At 46.1% G+C, this 18142-nt stretch overlaps 1 protein-coding gene across 4 annotated transcripts in view; it reads left to right on the forward strand.

The window, feature by feature from the left end:
- The first annotated feature begins 1089 nt into the window (after positions 1-1089).
- LOC140208192 (NACHT, LRR and PYD domains-containing protein 3-like) overlaps positions 1090-18142 on the forward strand; it is a 70719-nt gene continuing 53666 nt past the window's right edge. The window contains exons 1-4 of one of the 4 annotated variants that reach the window (XM_072276691.1): positions 1090-1198; positions 11339-11428; positions 14790-15221; positions 15797-15963. In XM_072276691.1, coding sequence (XP_072132792.1) covers positions 11419-11428; positions 14790-15221; positions 15797-15963 — 609 coding nt within the window. In that variant the 5' untranslated portion in view covers positions 1090-1198; positions 11339-11418. Of the gene's footprint in view, positions 1199-1218; positions 4224-4944; positions 5034-6591; positions 6813-11338; positions 11429-14789; positions 15222-15796; positions 15964-18142 lie in introns of those variants that run through there. The other 3 variants (XM_072276693.1, XM_072276692.1, XM_072276695.1) reach the window with 3 other exon arrangements.

Below are 18142 nucleotides of genomic sequence, written 5' to 3' on the forward strand. Positions count from 1 at the left end.
AAAAAGGGGGTGGACTGTCCGGGACTGAGATGAGGGGAAATGTCTCCACTCCGAGGGTGGTGAATGTCTATAAATCCCCACCACAGAGGCCGGTGAAGACTCGGTGATCGGAGGAATGTGAATAGAAACTAGTGTTAATAAACATAGAACTCTGTGACCCGGGGGGGGTGGAGAGGAAGCGACAGGGAAGATATGGAGGGAAAAATTAAAAATGTTGCTGAAATAATACGGGAAATAATGAAATAAAGTGGGAAACGCGTCGGGCAGCGTGTGAGGGGCGAGGAGACGTCACCGGGTCACGTGGGAGACCCTTCTCCCGTCACGTGATCCCGTTTTGCCGCAGAGATGCGGCAGCTGCAAACACGAGGAAATCTGCAGATGCTGGAAATTCAAGCAACACACATCACAGTCGCTGGTGAACACAGCAGGCCAGGCAGCATCTTTAGGAAGAGGTACAGTCGACGTTTCAGGCCGAGACCCTTCATCAGGACTAACTGAAAGAAGAGCTAATAAGAGATTTGAGAGGGAGAGGGAGAGGGAGAGGGAGAGGGAGAGGGAGAGGGAGGGGGGAGGGGGGAGATCCAAAATGATAGGAGAAGACAGGAGGGGGAGGGATGGAGCCAAGAGCTGGACGGGTGATAGGCAAAAGGGATATGAGAGGATCATGGGACAGGAGTCCCAGGGAGAAAGACGGGGGCGGGGGGACCCAGAGGATGGGCAAGGGGTATATTCAGAGGGACAGAGGGAGAAAAAGGAGAGTGAGAGAAAGAATGTGTATATAAATAAATAACGGATGGGGTACGAGGGGGAGGTGGGGCCTAGCGGAAGTTAGAGAAGTCGATGTTCATGCCATCAGGTTGGAGGCTGCCCAGACGGAATATTAGGTGTTGTTCCTAAGTGTGGCTTCGTCTTTACACTGGAGGAGGCGGTGGATAGACATGTCAGAATGGGATGTGGAAGTAAAATGTTTGGTCACTGGGAGATCCTACTTTCTCTGGCGGAGAGAGCCGCAGGTTTGGTTCCGAGGCCCCGCCCACCGCGCTGATGACGCGCAGACGACATCGCGCATGCTCAGTACGGGCAGGGCGGTGTTGTTTTCCGTCCTTTGTTGAAGTGAGTCGGCGGTGGGATCGGGATCCGGGTTCGGGATCCGGGAACGGATTATTCTCTGCGGGGCAACACCGACAATTTCCATTCGGTGAGTATTGAAGCCGGTCCCGAGCAGGGAGGTCTGATGTTGGGCAGTGAGACCCTTTAACTTTCCCGAACTCAAACAAGAGGAAAATCGGCAGATGCTGGCAATGCGAGCAACTTCCGCAAACTGCTGGAGGAACTCAGCAGGCCCGGCAGCACCCAGGAAAAGAGTACAGTCGCGTTACCGGCCGAAACCCTTCGGCAGGACAGGAGAATAAAAGGTGGGGGTGGGAAAGGGAGAGAGAAACACAAGGTGATCGGTGAAACCTGAAGCGGGAGGGGATGAACTTTCCCAAACTGGCGGCCTCGCCTCGCTTCCTTGACAGAATCTGCCGGGGTCGGTCCGGGTTGTGAGACCTTCACACCGAACCGTCTGAGATGAGCCGCCGTCCAGTCCCTGTTGTTCTGGTCCTGTTAGCATGGTGACGTAAAATATATTTCTATATTGTTACTGACAGAGAATCGTATAATTTGTTTTCCGTGTGTTATCAGAATGTGCTTACCTGTGATGTTCCCGTACTTGTGCACTTGTCAAATTCAACAGGACCTGAGAAAACTCAGTGAGATTTGATTAGTGACGATCATCCTGACAGCTCGGTTGGCCAAATGTAAAGAGACAGGACACTGTTAAATGCAAGATGCTGAACAGTGATGATAATCAGAGGGATCTTAGAGTCCACATTCATCTCTCCCTGAAAATGACTGCACAGATTGATCGAGTGGTTAAGAAGCCAAATGGCATGGTTGTCTTTATTAGTCGAGACATTTGAGTTCAAAAGTCTGGAAGTTGTGTTGCAGCTTTATAAAAACCTGAGGGTGGCCTCATCTTGGCACGGGAGGAGGCGATGGGTTGACACGTCGAAACAGGTAAAAAAGAGGGCATCTCCCTCGGTCCTGGAATGAAAAACCTCATCCTGAGAGCAGATGCGGCGGAGACAGAGGAATTGCGAGAAGGGGATGGCATTTTTGCAAGAGACAGGGTGAGAAGAGGAATAGTCCAGGTAGCTGTGAGAGTCCGGAGGCTGATAGTTGACATCAGTAGATAAGCTGTCTCCAGAGATAAGACAGAAAGATCAAGAAAGGGGAGGGTAGTGTCGGAAATGGACCATGTAAACTTGAGGTTAGGGTGAAAGTTGGAGGCAAAGTTAATGAAGTCAACAAGCTCAGCATGCGTGCAGGAAGCAGCGCCAATGCAGTCGTCAATGCAGCGAAGGACAAGTCGGGGACGGATACCAGTATAGGTTTGGAACATGGATTGTTCCACAAAGCCAACAAAAAGGCAGGCATAGCTGGGACCCATATGGGTGCCCATAGCTACACCTTTAGTTTGGAGCAAGTGGGAGGAGCCAAAGGAGAAATTATTAAGATTAAGGACTAATTCCGCTAGACAGAGCAGAGTGGCGGTAGAGGGGAACTGGTTGGGTCTGGAATACAAGCAGAAGCGGAGAGCTTTGAGACCTTCCTGGTGGGGGATGGAGGTATACAGGGACTGGACATCCATGGTGAAAATAAAGTGATGGGGGCCAGGGAACTTAAAATCATCAAAAAATTTCAGAATGTGAGAAGTGTCATGATCATAGGGAGCGATTGAACAAGGGAGGGATAAAACCGTATTGAGGTATGCAGAAATGAGTTCGGTGAGGCAGGAGCAAGCTGAGACAATGGGTCTACCTGGACAGGCAGGTTTGTGGATCTCGGGTAGGAGGTAGAAATGGGAAGTGCAGGGTGTAGGAACCATCACCAACTTTATCTGCTCAAGGGATCTCCCATCCACTGCTACCAACCTTATAGTTCCCACACTCCGCACTTCCCGTTTCTACCTCCCACCCAAGATCCTCAAACCTGCTTGTTCTTTTTTAAAGAAAGGGGCTTCACCTCCTCCACCATCAACTCTACTCTCAAATCAGCAATCCAGGCTGCCTTATATTTCCACACAACTACAGTGGAGAATCGGTTAATTACGCTTTAATTTAAATTTTGCACTCTTATTTAATTTAATACACACACACACACACACACACACACACACACACACACACACATCTATAAATTTACTTTTTTCGGCTATGATGAATTACATTATACTGCTGCCGTAAAGATCACACGTTCCAGGACATTGCCGGTGATATTAAACCAGATTCTGAAATTGTCAGGGGAGACCCTCCCACCGGTCACGTGATCACACATTACCGCAGATGTGCAGCAGTTGCGGGTGTGACGGGCCTGCGGTTTCTCACTGTGGACTGTCACTTTAAGAGCGCCTGAGTGAGGCGGGACTATGACGTCAGTCACAAGTTTTCGCAGTTTGTGCAGATTAAAATAGAGACAGAGAGAGAGAGAGAGAGAGAGAAAAAGAAAGAAAGAAAGAACAGGTACTTTCGCAGTCTGAGTAAGAGTTGGAACTAAGAACTGCCGGGGCAGGTTTGCTCCAGATGTGCGTGTCTCAAACTTCGTATAATCCATCGGAGTGGGTTCGGGGATGTCCTGTGGGACCACTCAAAGTTAACCCTTGCCTGGGTATATGATGTGGTCACCACTTGAAGACGACATTCCTGTGACAGGTCACTTTGGTGAGATATTTGAGTGGACTTTGGATCGATTCAACGGATAAGATCTTCGACGACGGCTCTTCCGTTTATCTGTGAAATTCGACGTGATCGCCTACTCTCTGCATTTGCCTGGGATTACAGATATCTCTCTCTCTCCCATTATTCACTTCGTGGACAACCGAACTTGCATATTTCACCCTCGTAAGACTCTAGCTTTGTTTCCAAGTTTGTTACCTTGGAAGCCACACACATATGTGCCTACGTAACACTGTTAACTTTTGTTTATCCTGCTTAAGTTAAGATATTATAAGTAGTTACTAATAAAGATAGTGGTTTTAACATCAAAACCAGACTCCATTTGTAATCTATTGCTGCTGGTTCGTCACACCGCTTTTTTTCCCAAGTCCCGCCCTCCGCTCTGCTTTACTGAGCCGAGGGAGGGATCGCTGACTGCGGGGTGAAGATATCAAGTTCACATCGGTGCGTATCGAGGCTGGTCCCAAGCGGGGAGGCCTGATGTTGGGCAGTCAGTGCCGTTAACTTCTCCGAATTGGCGGCCTCGCCCCGCTTCCTGGAGCAGAACCTGCCGGCGTCGGTCCGGGTTGTGAGACCTTCACAGCGAACCGTCCGAAATGAGCCTCCGCTCAGTCCCTGTTGTTCTCGTCCTGACGGGCGGGGGAGGAATGAGGCGGTGATGCAGGGACTAGACCCATCTTTCATCTTTCATTTTTCGCCCGTTCAGACAAGGCGGTGGCGTCCAGATTAGTCACCTCCTCCCACTGTGGGTGGGCATTTGTTTTTCAGCCCATTTTACCGTTATGACCTGCTGAAGTGCAGCCACTGTTTCCCGATGTATGACCCTATTTAAGGGAGATTTGAACCTCTTGCATTCATCTGTGCTTCTCAAAAAATTGTACACACACACACACACACACACACACACACACGTCCTTATTGTGGTTCACAGTTTTTCTCTGTTATTATGTATTACTTAGTATTGCTGCCGTAAAGACAACACATTTTTATGACACATGCCGGAGATATTGAACCTGATTCTAATATTGACATGAGAGACTCGCCAATCCCTTTTACCGCGGAGCTGCAGCATCTGCAGGTTTGTGTCCGCTCCCCCACCACCGCTCTCCGCCCACCACAGCGCTGGAGACGCGGAGCTCATACTGCGCATGCTCAGTCTCGATAGTCGGTGGTTTCCTTTCCGTTCAGCATTGATGCGGATCGTCGGCGGGGAGCCGGGGGAAGATTTACTGTCTGCGGGGGAAGCTCCCATCGGTGAGTATTGAGGCCGGTCCCGAGCGGGAAATCTGACGATGGGTAGTGAGTATCGTTAAGTCACACGGACAGGCGGTTTCGGTCCGGGTTGCTGGCCAAAACTTGCCGGGGTCGATCCTGATTGTGGGACCTTCACACCGAGCCGCCGGAGATGAGCCTCCGCTCAGCCCCTGTTGCTCTAGTCCTGGGAGCGGGATGAGGCGGGATGCTGGAACTACTCCCATCTGTGGAGTTGTACCCGGGGATCTTTATGTCCATCACCCGGCCCGGTAGCGGATCTAAACTTCACCTGCAGCGATGCCTGGGGTCGACAATTGTTTTACATAGTGTCAGTACACGGGAAGCGGCCATTCGGCCTGTCGTGCTTTTGCAGACAGAGAAGATTAATGGCAGTAACTCCACGTTCGAGGCATTTCCCCACGTGTATGAGCAGTTTTATCTTTCACCCATTGAGACCAGTAGTGAGATCCAGATCAGTGACGTCATCTCTTTCTGTCTGGGCATTTTGTTCTTGATTCCATTCCCCTGTTACGACTTGCCGATATTTCCGGGTATGTGACCATATTAATGTGAGAATTAAGCGTATTCCATTTATGTGTGTGTGTGTGTATATATATATTATCTGAATGGTGGCTGATTAGCAAAAGGAGAGGTGCAACGAGACCTGGGTGTCATTATACACCAGTCATTGAAAGTGGGCATGCAGGTACAGCAGGCGGTGAAAAAGGTGAATGGTGTACTGGCCTTTATAGCGAGAGGATTCGAATAGTGGGGCAGGGAGGTACTACTGCAGTTGTACAAGGCCTTGGTGAGACCACACCTGGAGTATTGTGTGCAGTTTTGGTCCCCTACTCTGAGGAAAGACTTCCTTGCCATAGAGGGAGTACAAAGAAGGTTCACCAGATTGATTCCTGGTATGACAGGACTTTCATATGATGAAAGACTGGTTCGCCTAGTCTTATAGTCGTTGGAATTTAGAAGATTGAGGGGGCATCTTATTGAAACGTATAAAATCCTACAGGGATTGGACAGGCGAGATGCAGGAAGATTGTTCCCGATGTTGGGGAAGTCCAGAACGAGGGGACACAGTTTGAGGATAAAGGGGAAGCCTTTTAGGACCGAGATTAGGAAAAACTTCTTCACACAGAGAGTGGTGAATCTGTGGAATTCTCTGCCACAGGAAACAGTTGAGGCCAGTTCATTGGCTATATTTAAGAGGGAGTTAGATGTGGCCCTTGTGGCTACGGGGATCAGGGGGTATGGAGGGAAGGCTGGTGCAGGGTTCTGAGTTGGATGATCAGCCATGATCGTACTGAATGGCGGTGCAGGCTCGAAGGGCCAAATGGCCTACTCCTGCACTTATTTTCTATGTTTCTATATTTCTATGTGGGTTCCTCAATAGTGTGTACACTTTAGTGAAAACTCTCTACAGATGTTCCAGAGGAAAAGCTCATTCTCTCTGATGTGTCCACACAATTAAAGTGGGGAATCGTTTATTATTGTCATGTACCGAGGTATAGTGAAAACCTGTCTTGTGAACCATCCATAGTAATCAATACATTACAACAGTGCATTGAGGTGATGGAAGGTAAAATAATAACTGAATGTAACAAATCATTATGGTTACAGAGAAAGTGCGGTGCAGGTAGACATATGGTCCAAGGTCACATGGAGTTAGATAGTGAGGTCGACAGTCCATCTTATTAAGCTGTGTCCTATCATACTGGGAACATTCAATTTGATATCACAGCAAAATGGAGGCCATCCTTCAGCCCAGTGGTATGTTTCTGTTTTCTTTTAATCTTCCACCGGATGGGTGGGGAGAGGTGAGAATGTCCAGGTTTGTGGAGAACTTTGATTATGTTTCCTGTTTTGCTGAGGCAACGGGGAATATAGAGACAGTTCATGGGGGGTGGGGGCGGCCTGTTTCTATGCTGTGCTCAGCTGTGTCCACAGTTCTCTGATGTTTCAACTTCTCATGGGCAGAGCAGCAGCCGTAGGAAGGTGGGAAGTATCCAGATCGGATACTTTCCGTGACTCATTGATAAAGTTTGGTCAAGGGCAAACGGTATATGCCAAATTTCTTATTGTTTGTTCTAGCTGTGTCATTTTAGGATACCTCACTGATCAGTATCAGCAAACTTTCTTCTGACCTATGTCATCGTTGTAAAGTGCTCTCTTTCACCTTTTACTTCATTTAATTTTCCAGGATTCGTTGTTGTTTTATTATTTTTTTCTTTTTTTGTGTGTTTTTGTTGTTGTTTTTTTTTCCTTTGTTAACAAGAACTACCAGAGGTCTAATTGAATACAGCACGAGGCAGGGTAAAAGCAGGCATTACAATTTTAGTTTCCCCGTTACAAAATGGCTGCAGTGTTAATCTTTGTAATAATGAAACTCACAGCATCTGATGTTGAGTTTGTTGTTTCCTTTTTCGGTTATTTTCGGTGAGCCACTTCCTCCGTTTCCAGGGTAACGGCCCGTCAGAGCTGCAGCAAGTGTTGTACTTTTTATCGCTCTGTGGTCACCGGCTCTCAGCGTAGAGACAGTGGCCTCAGGAGCAAATGTAACAGAGTGACAGTGGGAGGAAAGGATGCTGTGAGCATTGACTGTATGGGATGTATTACACCAGGGTCAGAATGAACTGAGAACTAACAAATGGTTTGGGGTGGGGTGGCATTTACTGTTTAGGGTGTTGTTGATATTTTACAATCAGTTACTATCTGTGCATTAAAACGAGGAGGGAGAGAATACTACAGTTGCAGGAAATTCAAAGTAAGGAGGAGAAAATACTGGAAACTCTCAGCAGATAGGCAGCATCTCGAACAGTCTCAGTTCTGAAACTGGGTCTTCCACCATTTGTCCTTTCAGAGATGTAGTCTGATGAACTGAGTTCCCAGCATTTTCTACTTTATAATTTTACATTTTGTTTCTGCTACACTGCAGGAAACATGGCAGCCAGCTGTACTGGGCGAGATCCCACGCAGCAAGAAGATTGAACTGGGATTAGCTGAGACACTGCCGCATATTACCGGCAGCAAAGAGCCCTGGGAGAGTTGGTGCTTGAGATACAATCTTGGGATGGGGGCTCTAGGAATATGGAACTGGTAGTGTTTGGGCTTCGGTCTACGTTGGTGCTTTTACAGATGTGGCTGGATGTTCCTCCTTCCGCAGTGAAGCAGACGTCTCCAGGGGCTGGATATTGGTAGCGTGAGTCTGTCAGTGTGAGATGTGGAAACACCCAATGTGATATGTGGAAAAGATGTGTGAGGCTCTCGGTGTGGGCTGTGACCCTCTGAGGTTGGATCCTGGAATACCACACGTTTTCACCCAGATAAAATGAATCAGGGGATCAGGTTGTCCGGGTTTATGAGATGTTGAGCGAGTATTTCTGTTCTGTGCTCAGATGTTTGGTTCTGAGGTTCTGAAGTTCTGAAGCAAAGCAGAGAATGAGTTCCCATTCCATCCCTCGCAGGGAGAGGCTGTGATTAATACGCTATTTTGTGTTTGCCCCAGTAGAAATAGACCGGGGTTTCAGAATTCAATTCACTTTTGGAAATTCCCCCTCACTGTCAACTGTCTATCTGCCAGTGGGAGTCAAAGGGAAACTCAAGATGCTGAAGATAGAACAGAACATGGAACAGTACATCACAGGAACAGGTGCATCGGCCACAATGGTGTGCCAAACCAGATAAAAAGTAAATCAAACCCCCCCCAAAAAAAATAATGACGCCTACGTACACAATGTCCATATCCTCTCAATCTTCCTCACACCCATGTGCCTACCTAAACATTTCTTAATAGCTTCCAATGTGTTGGCTTCCACCACCATAACAGACAATGCATTCCAGGCATCCACACCTCTCTGAGTAGAAAAACTTACCCTAACATTTCCTTTGCAACTACTCCCTCACACCTTCATTGCATGTCCTCTGGTATTAGACATTTCTAAACAGTGAAACAATACTCCCCATCTACTCTATCTATGTCTTTCATAATCTTATAAACCTCCATCCGATCTTCCCTCAGTCCCTACCACTCCATGGAGAACAACCCAAGATTTTCCACTAAAAACTGGATGATGTTTGAATCCATTCTGATGAAAGGTTAGGAAACCGAATTGCTAACTTTTTTCCTCTCCCCACAGCTGTTCCTTACCTGCTGAGCATTTCTAGTGATTCCAGTTTATCTGTATTACATTCACCCTGGAACATTTTGTGAGAGTTGACAGAAGAGTAAAGAAGGCACAGCTTTTCCCAGTACATTATCCTGGTACCAATTGTCCTGTTTTCCCCGGAAATGTATTCAGTACAGCTGTTGATAACAAGGTTCACAAGAATAATCTGAGGAATAAGCATTATGCATGTGGAGCATTTGATGGACCTGGGCCTGTGTTCAGTGGAGTTCAGAGGGATGGTGGTTGGGGTTTGGTGGTGGTGGGGGGGGTGGAAGTTAGGGCGGGGGTGATTATTTACACCAACTGAATAACAGCAAGTCTGGATGCAGTGGGAATGGAGAGGGTGTCTTGATTAGACGGAGAGTCTGGGATCTGAGAGTGCTGCCTCAGAATAAAGAAGCTTCACTTTAAAACTGAGGTGAGAGCAATTACTTCAGCCAAATGTTGGTTCATCTGTGGAATTTGATGTCACAGAGGGTGGTGGAGGCTATCGTTGGGTATATTCATGTTCTGGATTGCTAAATGGGTTGAGTATTATAGCAGGGAAGCAACAATACAGTGTTGGAAAAATAATCCTTCATGATTGATTATGGAGCAGACTAGAATGACCATTTTACCTAATTCTGCTATGTATTATGACTTGTACCATGACTGAATGATGACCTATCAAAAAAAAAGAGAAAATCTGCAGTTTCTGGAAATCCGAGTAATGGATGGCATGTTATCACCATTACACAGACCTGACTGTTACAAGGGCAGGATTGGTGTTTGATGCTCCAGGTTTTAGTTGTTTCATAATACATATGGGGGTGGGGGGTGAATGGGGGGGAATTCTCTGTACTAATTAGGGATGGTATCACAGCGACATACACAGAGGACATCAATGTGGGTGAAAGTCAGAAACGGAAAGGGGGCTATCATTCTGGGAGTATTCTATAGGCCTCCCCCAAAGCCACAGGGATAATGAGAGCAGATAACTTGGCAGCGTTGGGAAAGGTGCAAAAGCAACAAGGTTGTTATCATTGTTGACCTCAACTTTCCTGATGTTGATTCCACCTCCTTGCTCCAAAATGTGTCAATGAGGCAGAATGTGTTGTGTGTCCAGGAAGTATTCTTGACCTAGTATGTGTATGGGCTAACTCGAGGAGTTGCCACACTGTATCTAGTATGAGGCAATGATGCAGGTCAGATGACAGATGTCACGATGGGTGGCCCTTTTGAGATAGTAACCACAACACCCCAACTTTTATCATGGTCATGGACAAGGATAGTAGCAGACCCTACGAGACAGTATTTAATTAGTGGATGGATAGTTACAATGGTATTCGGAGCAACTTTGGGGTGTAAATTGGGAAAACATTTTCAAGGGGAAATACACAATGGAAATGTGAAGGTTGTTTTAGGAACACTTATATACGGTTCCACCCACAGTGAAAGAATGTTTATATAAACAAACTGTGGTCACAAGAGATGAGAACATTTAAGCAAGAGGGAAAAGGAAGCATTATTTAGGTTTAGGAAGCAACATCCAAGCAAGCCTCTAGGAAATTATAAGGTAGCCTGGAAGGAGCTTAAGTAATGACTTAGAGGTCGAAGGAACTTGAGGTGTCCTTGAGAAGCAGGATGAAGGAAAGCCCAAGGCGTTCTACATGTGGGAAAAGAAGAGGAGGATGAATAGATTGAGGGTAGGACTACACAGGAGCAAGGGAGGAAATGTGCCTGGAGGATGCGGTGATGCGGTGCTTAATGAATGCTTTGCTTCAGAGTTACCAATGAGATAGACAGTGATTGTGACGATAGCAGTTGGGATGTGTAGATGGAGTGAAGAGGCCAAGAGTGAAATGGGCCCGACACAGGAAATTGGGACCATCTCTGTGGGCACTGTGGTCAGCATTGTCTCATTGTGCTGAAGGGTCTGTGTCTGTGCTCTGTTGCTCTCTGACTCTGTCAATAGGATTCGCCAGATATCACTGGACTGACGTACAGACATGGTGTGGGAGTTGATGTTAACAGGGAATGTTTGTTCCCTAAGCAAACTGCTGCTCTGATACACAGGGTGGCGATACGGTCACATTTTGCAAAGAATCGTACTCTTTCTGACTCACTGTCTGCTTGTTGTATGTAATTCAGGGCATCACCAGCAGCTGGAACTGTCCTGAACCGCGACCAAAGTGTAAACAAGACGACGACAATCGTCAGTCAGAATCAGAATGGCTACAGGTACGTTCACTGGGATCTTTATCATTAAACTTCTGTCCTGTAGCTGCACTTCGAAGGTTCAATCGTTAGGCATTAATATCGAAATAGTAAAATGGATTCAGCAGTGGCTGGATGGGAGATGCCAGAGAGTGGTGGTGGATAACTGTGTGTCAGATTGGAGGACGGTGTGTAGCGGTGTGCCTCAGGGATTGGTAGTGGGTCAAGTGTTGTTTGTCATATATATTAATGGTCTAGATGATGGGGTGGTAAATTGGATTAGTAAGTATGCAAATAATACTAAGATAGGTGGCATTGTGGATAATGAAGTAGATTTTCAAAGCTTGCAGAGAGACTTAGGCCAGTTATAAGACTGGGCTGAAAGATGGCAGATGGAGTTTAATCCTGAAAAATGTGAGGTGCTACATTTTGGTAGGACTAATCAAAATAGGACATACATGGTAAATGGTAGGGCATTGCAGAATACAGTAGAACAGAGTGATCTAGGAATAATAGTGCATAGTTCCCTGAAGGTGGAATCTCATGTGGATAGGGTGGTGAAGAAAGCTTTTGGTTTGCTGGCCTTTATTAATCAGAGCATTGAGTATAGGAGTTTGGATGTAACGTTGAAATTGTATAAGGCATTGGTAAGGCCAAGTTTGGAGTATCGTGCACAGTTCTGGTCACCAAATTATAGGAAAGATGTCAATAAAGTTCAGAGAGTATAGAGGAGATTTACTAAAATGTTGCCTGGGTTTCATCTCCTAAGTTACAGAGAAAGGTTGAACAAGTTAGGTCTTTAGTCTTTGGAGCATAGGAGGTTGAGGGAGGACTTGATAGAGGTGTTTACAATTATGAGGGGGATTTATAGAGTTGATGTGGATAGGCTTTTTCCATTGAGAATGGAGGAGATTCAAACAAGAGGACATGAGTTGAGAGTTAAAGGGCAAAAGTTTAGGGGTAACATGAGGGGGAACTTCTTTACTCAGAGTGTGGTAGCTGTGTGGAACGAGCTTCCAGCAGAAGTGGTTGAGGTAGGTTCGATGTTGTCGTTTAAAACAAATTGGATAGATATACGGACAGGAAAGGAATGGAGGGTTATGGGCTGAGTGCAGGTTGGTGGGACTAGGTGAGAGTAAGAGTTCGGCATGGACTAGAAGGGCCGAGATGGCCTGTTTCCGTGCTGTAATTGTTACATGGTTACTAGTTCAGATGAAGAAACTTACACAGGTGCTAACAGGGCAGAGAAAAGTGTCATTGATCCCACTGGTAAAGTGGCTTTGTGTAATTGATCAGTCCAACAGTCCCAGTGCAGGGACCTGACACCAGTAATGGTCGAATGACTTCGTTCACCAGGCAAAGCTCCACCTGAGTGAAAGGAGCCGGAGACCCTGAATCAGTAGGTTGAGAGTGAAACACAAACAGGAATGTGACGGCGGTGTTGTTTGTTACGTAAAAGTCCAGGCTCAGGGCTTGTTGCACATCGGCCTGTTTAGAGGTGAAAGACATCTCCAACTTTTATTTATAAAATTCAGATGAGGGAAATTTTCCAAACTCTGAGGGAAAGTAGATGAGGGAAATTTTCCGAACTCTGTTTTCTGTAACCGAGCCGAGAACATTGCCAGCCTTGGAAATGGCTGAGGATCAGGAGACACTTCATTTTAGATAAACTTGTGGTCTGGTTTGGTGTATCACTGTCTGGTATGGAGGGGCTACTGCACAGGACCGAAAGAAGCTGCAGGAAGTTGTAAATCTGGTCAGCTCCACCTTGGGTATGAATCTACAAAGTACCCAGGACATCTTCAGGGAGCAGTGTCTTAGAAAGGCAGCGTCCATTATGCAGGACCTTCAGCACCCAGGGCATGCCATTTTCTCACCGTTACCATCAGAAAGCAGGTACAGAAGCTTGAAGGCACACACTCAGCGATTCAGGAACAGCTTCTTCCCCTCTACCATCCGATTCCTAAATGGACATTAAATCTCTGGACACTACCTTAGATTTTTTTAATATACAGTCTTTCTGTTTTTGCAAGTTTTTAAAAAATCTATTTAATATTCGTAATTGGTTTACTTGTTTATTTTTTTTTATTCAGTATTATTTTTTTCCCTGCTAGATTATGTATTGCATTGAGCTGCTGCTGCTAAATTAACAAATTTCACGTCACATGCCGGTCATAATAAACCTGATTCTGATTTTGTTTTAATATCCCAATCCATGTCTGGTCTGTGGCCAAATGGTGAAAGTGAGTTCTCAATATTTCCCTCTTGAGATGATCTGCTACCTGAATTTAAATTCCCAGTGCCTCTGATGGGAGACCCGGTATAACCAATGACCAACTGTCACTGTCTCCGGTGGGCATTGTGATTGTGCTCAACTCTGTGATTCCAGGTGGAATAAAACAGAGATTACAGCCTGGAAACGAATCCTTTTATTTGTGTTTACAGCCTCCTCTGACTGCGTGCAATTTATACTCATCACCCGCCACGTGAAAAAATGCCCCTTCAGTCCCTTTTAAATTTCTGCCCTCGAGTCTCAGACTCCCCTAACCTGGGAAACATATTATGACTATCCACCCTCTCTGCACCCCTGATTACTTTATGTACGTGTGTAAGGTCACCCTTCAAGCTCCCCTGATCCAGGGCAAACTGTCCCAGCCGAAACATATAACACAAAAACCAAGCAGCTCCATCCAGTAACATACTTGTCAATCTCCTCGACAGTCTTTCCAGCTGAATCACATCCATCCTATAGATCAGCAACCGCAAATGAACGCAAAGCTCTCTCGGTGAGACTTTAAGTTTAGCTACGAGAACTGCACGCCAAGACGCTCCCTTTGCCAATGACTTGTATAGTTGTTACATGACAATCATCCTCCAGGTGACGGGATGGGACCCAGGGGACCAGGCATCAAGGCAATGGTCAGTCTGTGACCCAGGGGACAAGACAATGTAAGACAAAGCAAACGGAGAACGTGTGATCTAGAGGATCGGACCATGAGTAATCCAGTGGATTGTTTGTGAGTGACACAGGTGACTGGACAGTTTGTGACCCAGGGAGATTTATGTTTATGAAAGATAATCCCAGTGATAATTCCCCGTATCACCTGATGCTGTTCCATTAATAACCGCTGGTTATCAGTGTGTTCAACTAATGCGTAGTCGGTGATCAGTATTACTGTGTCTATCCAGTTTTTTCCTGGGAGTGGATGTGTCCAGACACCGGCTTATCGGGACGGTCACCTAGCAGGAAGTGTGGTTCTCATTCACTAGCACAGTCCCACTCCAAATCTGGTCAGCCGGAGTCTCGGCTCCATTGCAGGCACCCATTGTGAATCCTTGCTCGAGTATAAATCACTCTAAACCTGCTATTCATCATTTACTTCAGGTGGGAAATTAAATCGGGTACGGAAAGTACTCCAGAGGTTTTTACCAGGCAACTCATTGAGGGAAGATGATCGGGACATGGGAAGCAAGGTACCAAAGCAGGGTCAGATTGAGAGCGACGTCCCAATGGAATGCGGTCCGGCCGCAGCGGAAGTGGAGCAAATTCAGCCCAGAGAGAGTGACGTCAGAGACACTGAGCAGAACCCTGGAACTGGTACAAGTGAGGCGACTGTCTGTCAGCCCAGAGACAGTGACGTCAGAGACACTGAGCAGGACCCTGGAACCGGTACAAGTGAGGTGACTGTCTGTCAGCCCAGAGACAGTGACGTCAGAGACACTGATCAGGACCCTGGAACTGGTACAAGTGAGGCGACTGTCTGTCAGCCCAGAAGCTCATTAAACACGGAATTGTCAAGTCCCCAACAGGGAGTGGGTGAGTGAAATATGAGGGTAATGTTTTCGCAGAATGTGGCAGGGAGGAGGGTAAATGTGATTCCTTGTTGGAGGGTTGGTCAGAGAGGGGAAATGTGTGGATGTGGTACATGTGGTGTAGGGGGGCACCCGTTACCGCACTACAGGAAATGTACTACCTGTTCTGATGATATCCAGGATGTGTATCGGAGGAAACGCAGCTATCCGGATAAGAGAGTATTTCCAGGATAACAGTTGTGGGAAACGTATTCACCAGGATGGAGAGAGTATCTCTGGGAAGCGACTATCATTGGCAGTCCCAACATTTATTGCCCATCTTAAACTGCGATGGGTGAGTGGGTGGGACGGTGGGAGAAACAGGTTTCTAGTAAATGTGGTCCTTCTGGTAACGTCATGTCTAGCGCATTGATGGTTCGGTTTTAGTCCAGTGTCAGAGATTAGGATAAAATCCATGTTTCCAGATGAAGGCAGGTGAACACTGAGGTTGTTGACATGACTGGTTTGTTGGGTTGGGTGAGAGCAGTGGAGACAGGTGATATTTGAGTTTGTGACTACATTCACTTTTTATATTTGCAGAGCCAGAGTTTACAATCTCTGACCTCCTGGCACAGGGGGAGGAATATCGACTGTACCAGCTGACAAAGTTCTACAGAGACAGACTTAAACAAGCGATTGAAGAAAAGGTTGAGAGACTCGGTTGGATGTTGACAAAGGAGGGACATTTCAGTAGAGAAGAAAATGAGGTGAGTGTGTTTAGTCTATTGTCACCGAACTGCTGGTATCAGAGGGAATATTGATTAATATTCATCTCCTGCACGTTCTAGGAGTTCTACGTGGCAATGGAGATGTTGATCTCTGATGGTCTCCAGCAGATCTGGTTTCAGCTGTTAAGGTGGGGAGCACTGGGAACTACAGGTTCAGTGTCACCTTTTCCTCTCACACCTGCTGTATTTATCAGTGTGATACACGAGCAGTGGCTGCATATCTGGGCTGTTGAACAGACATTCAGTCTAAAACTAATTTCACGTCTTATCGGGACCGTCAGTCAAATTCACCTCAGCTCATTAATCCAGGATGAATATTAAACTGTCAGATTGTAAATTGGGCCAACTGACTTCACTGTGGTACTTGAGGGAGGGAAACCTACTAACCACAGCTGGTCTAGTCTCCGTCTGAGTTCCTGAACAATGAGTGGCTGACATGTCATCGTCATAGGAAAGTACAGCACAGAAACAGGCTCTTTGGCCCATCTATTCCATGCTGGTCTACTGAAACTGCCTATTGTCACGTACCCCATGACAGGGATAAAGAAACCAACAGAAATGGAAACCACTTTGGAGTCTCGTATTGCTATACACTAATAATATTTATTAGTTACTACGCAATACAGTAATATCAAAGTAAATAAATCACACAGGTTAGCAATGATTATATATTAAAGTAAGTGTGGAATATATATGTATGAAAAACCAAGTTTCTTTAAGTCTAGGGGTAAAAAGATACGGTCTTACGATGTTGAGTAAAGTTCAGTTCAGTTCAGTTCGTGGTATTTAGTTGAGTAGTGATGGGGAGAGAGAGAGAGAGACAGAGTTGAGTCTTCAGGTGAGCTGATGCAGTCGATCTTCTCGTCGTCGTCCGAAATGCTTCACAAGTCACCGACTGTGACTTTAACCAGGGGGACCGGTCTTCTGTGGTGGAGCTATCACCCAGGCGAGGGTGGACACAGAGACAGCTCCCCACCAGTCAACCCCTTTTCCTTCAAACTGGAATAGCAATTTGGATCAATCCGCCTGATCGATCCTCCAAATCCCACTTTCTCTGCGGGCACAGCAATGCTCATTCAGTGTCCAGATCATGTGTCTGAGGTCTGTATCATCTGACCTCCCATTTATTTCACCAGGCTGAGCATCACCTGTCATTCAAAGAGTCCCCACCCTCCTCTGCAGTGCCTTGTCAAATGCTGGGCTAAAGTCCATTCAGACAACACCCACTTCCTTCCATTCATCAACTTTCCCGGTAACTTCCTGGTTCAACATTCAGATTGGTTAGACAGGAACCACCACGCACAAAGCTGATATCGCATGACACCAAAAATCAATAGGTTGTCCTGAAAGGGCATATATTTGGTAAGCTATTTTACATTATTAGCTAGCCTACCTTCATATTTCATATTCTCTCTACTTACGGCTTTTCGTTGCTTTCTGCTGGTTAGTAAAAGCCTCCCAGTCCTTCTGTTTTCCATTATGTTTTGCTATACTCTATACCCTCTCCTTTGCTTTTCTGCTGCATTGACTTCCTCGTCAGCCACGGTTGATCATCCTGCCTTTGGAATAATTCTTCATATTTGGGATTATCTACCTCTACCTGTGCCTTCTGAATCACTCCCAGAATCTTCATCTATTCCTAGTCATAGTCATAGTCATACTTTATTCCTGCTTGGTTGTTGCCTCTTCCAATTTATTTTTGCCCAGCTCCTCTCTCATTTCTCTGTAATTCATTTATTCCAGTGTAAAACTGATACATCTAACTTTTACCTTCTCCCTCTCAAACTGCAGTGTCAGTTCTGCTATTTTATGATCACTGCCTCTTAGGGGTTTATTTACCTTAAGCTTCCCAATCAAATCTGGTGCAATACACAACACTGAATCCAGATTTGCCTTTCCTATAGTGGACTCAACCATAGGCTTCTCTCAAAAGCCATCTCATAGGCATTCTATAAATTCCCTCACTTGGGATTCAACACCGACCTGATTTTCCAAAGCTACCTGCATATTGAAATTCCCCATGACTATTTTAACATTGAAATCTTTACATGCCTCTTCTCTCTCCCACTGGAATGTGTATCCCACATCCTGGTTACTGTTCCATCAGGGTCATTTTCTTTCCTACACAGTATCTTAACAACTACACCGTCCAATCTGC

This window comes from Mobula birostris, chromosome 13 (assembly GCF_030028105.1).
Source record: "Mobula birostris isolate sMobBir1 chromosome 13, sMobBir1.hap1, whole genome shotgun sequence".
Classification (NCBI taxonomy): Eukaryota; Metazoa; Chordata; class Chondrichthyes; order Myliobatiformes; family Myliobatidae; genus Mobula; species Mobula birostris.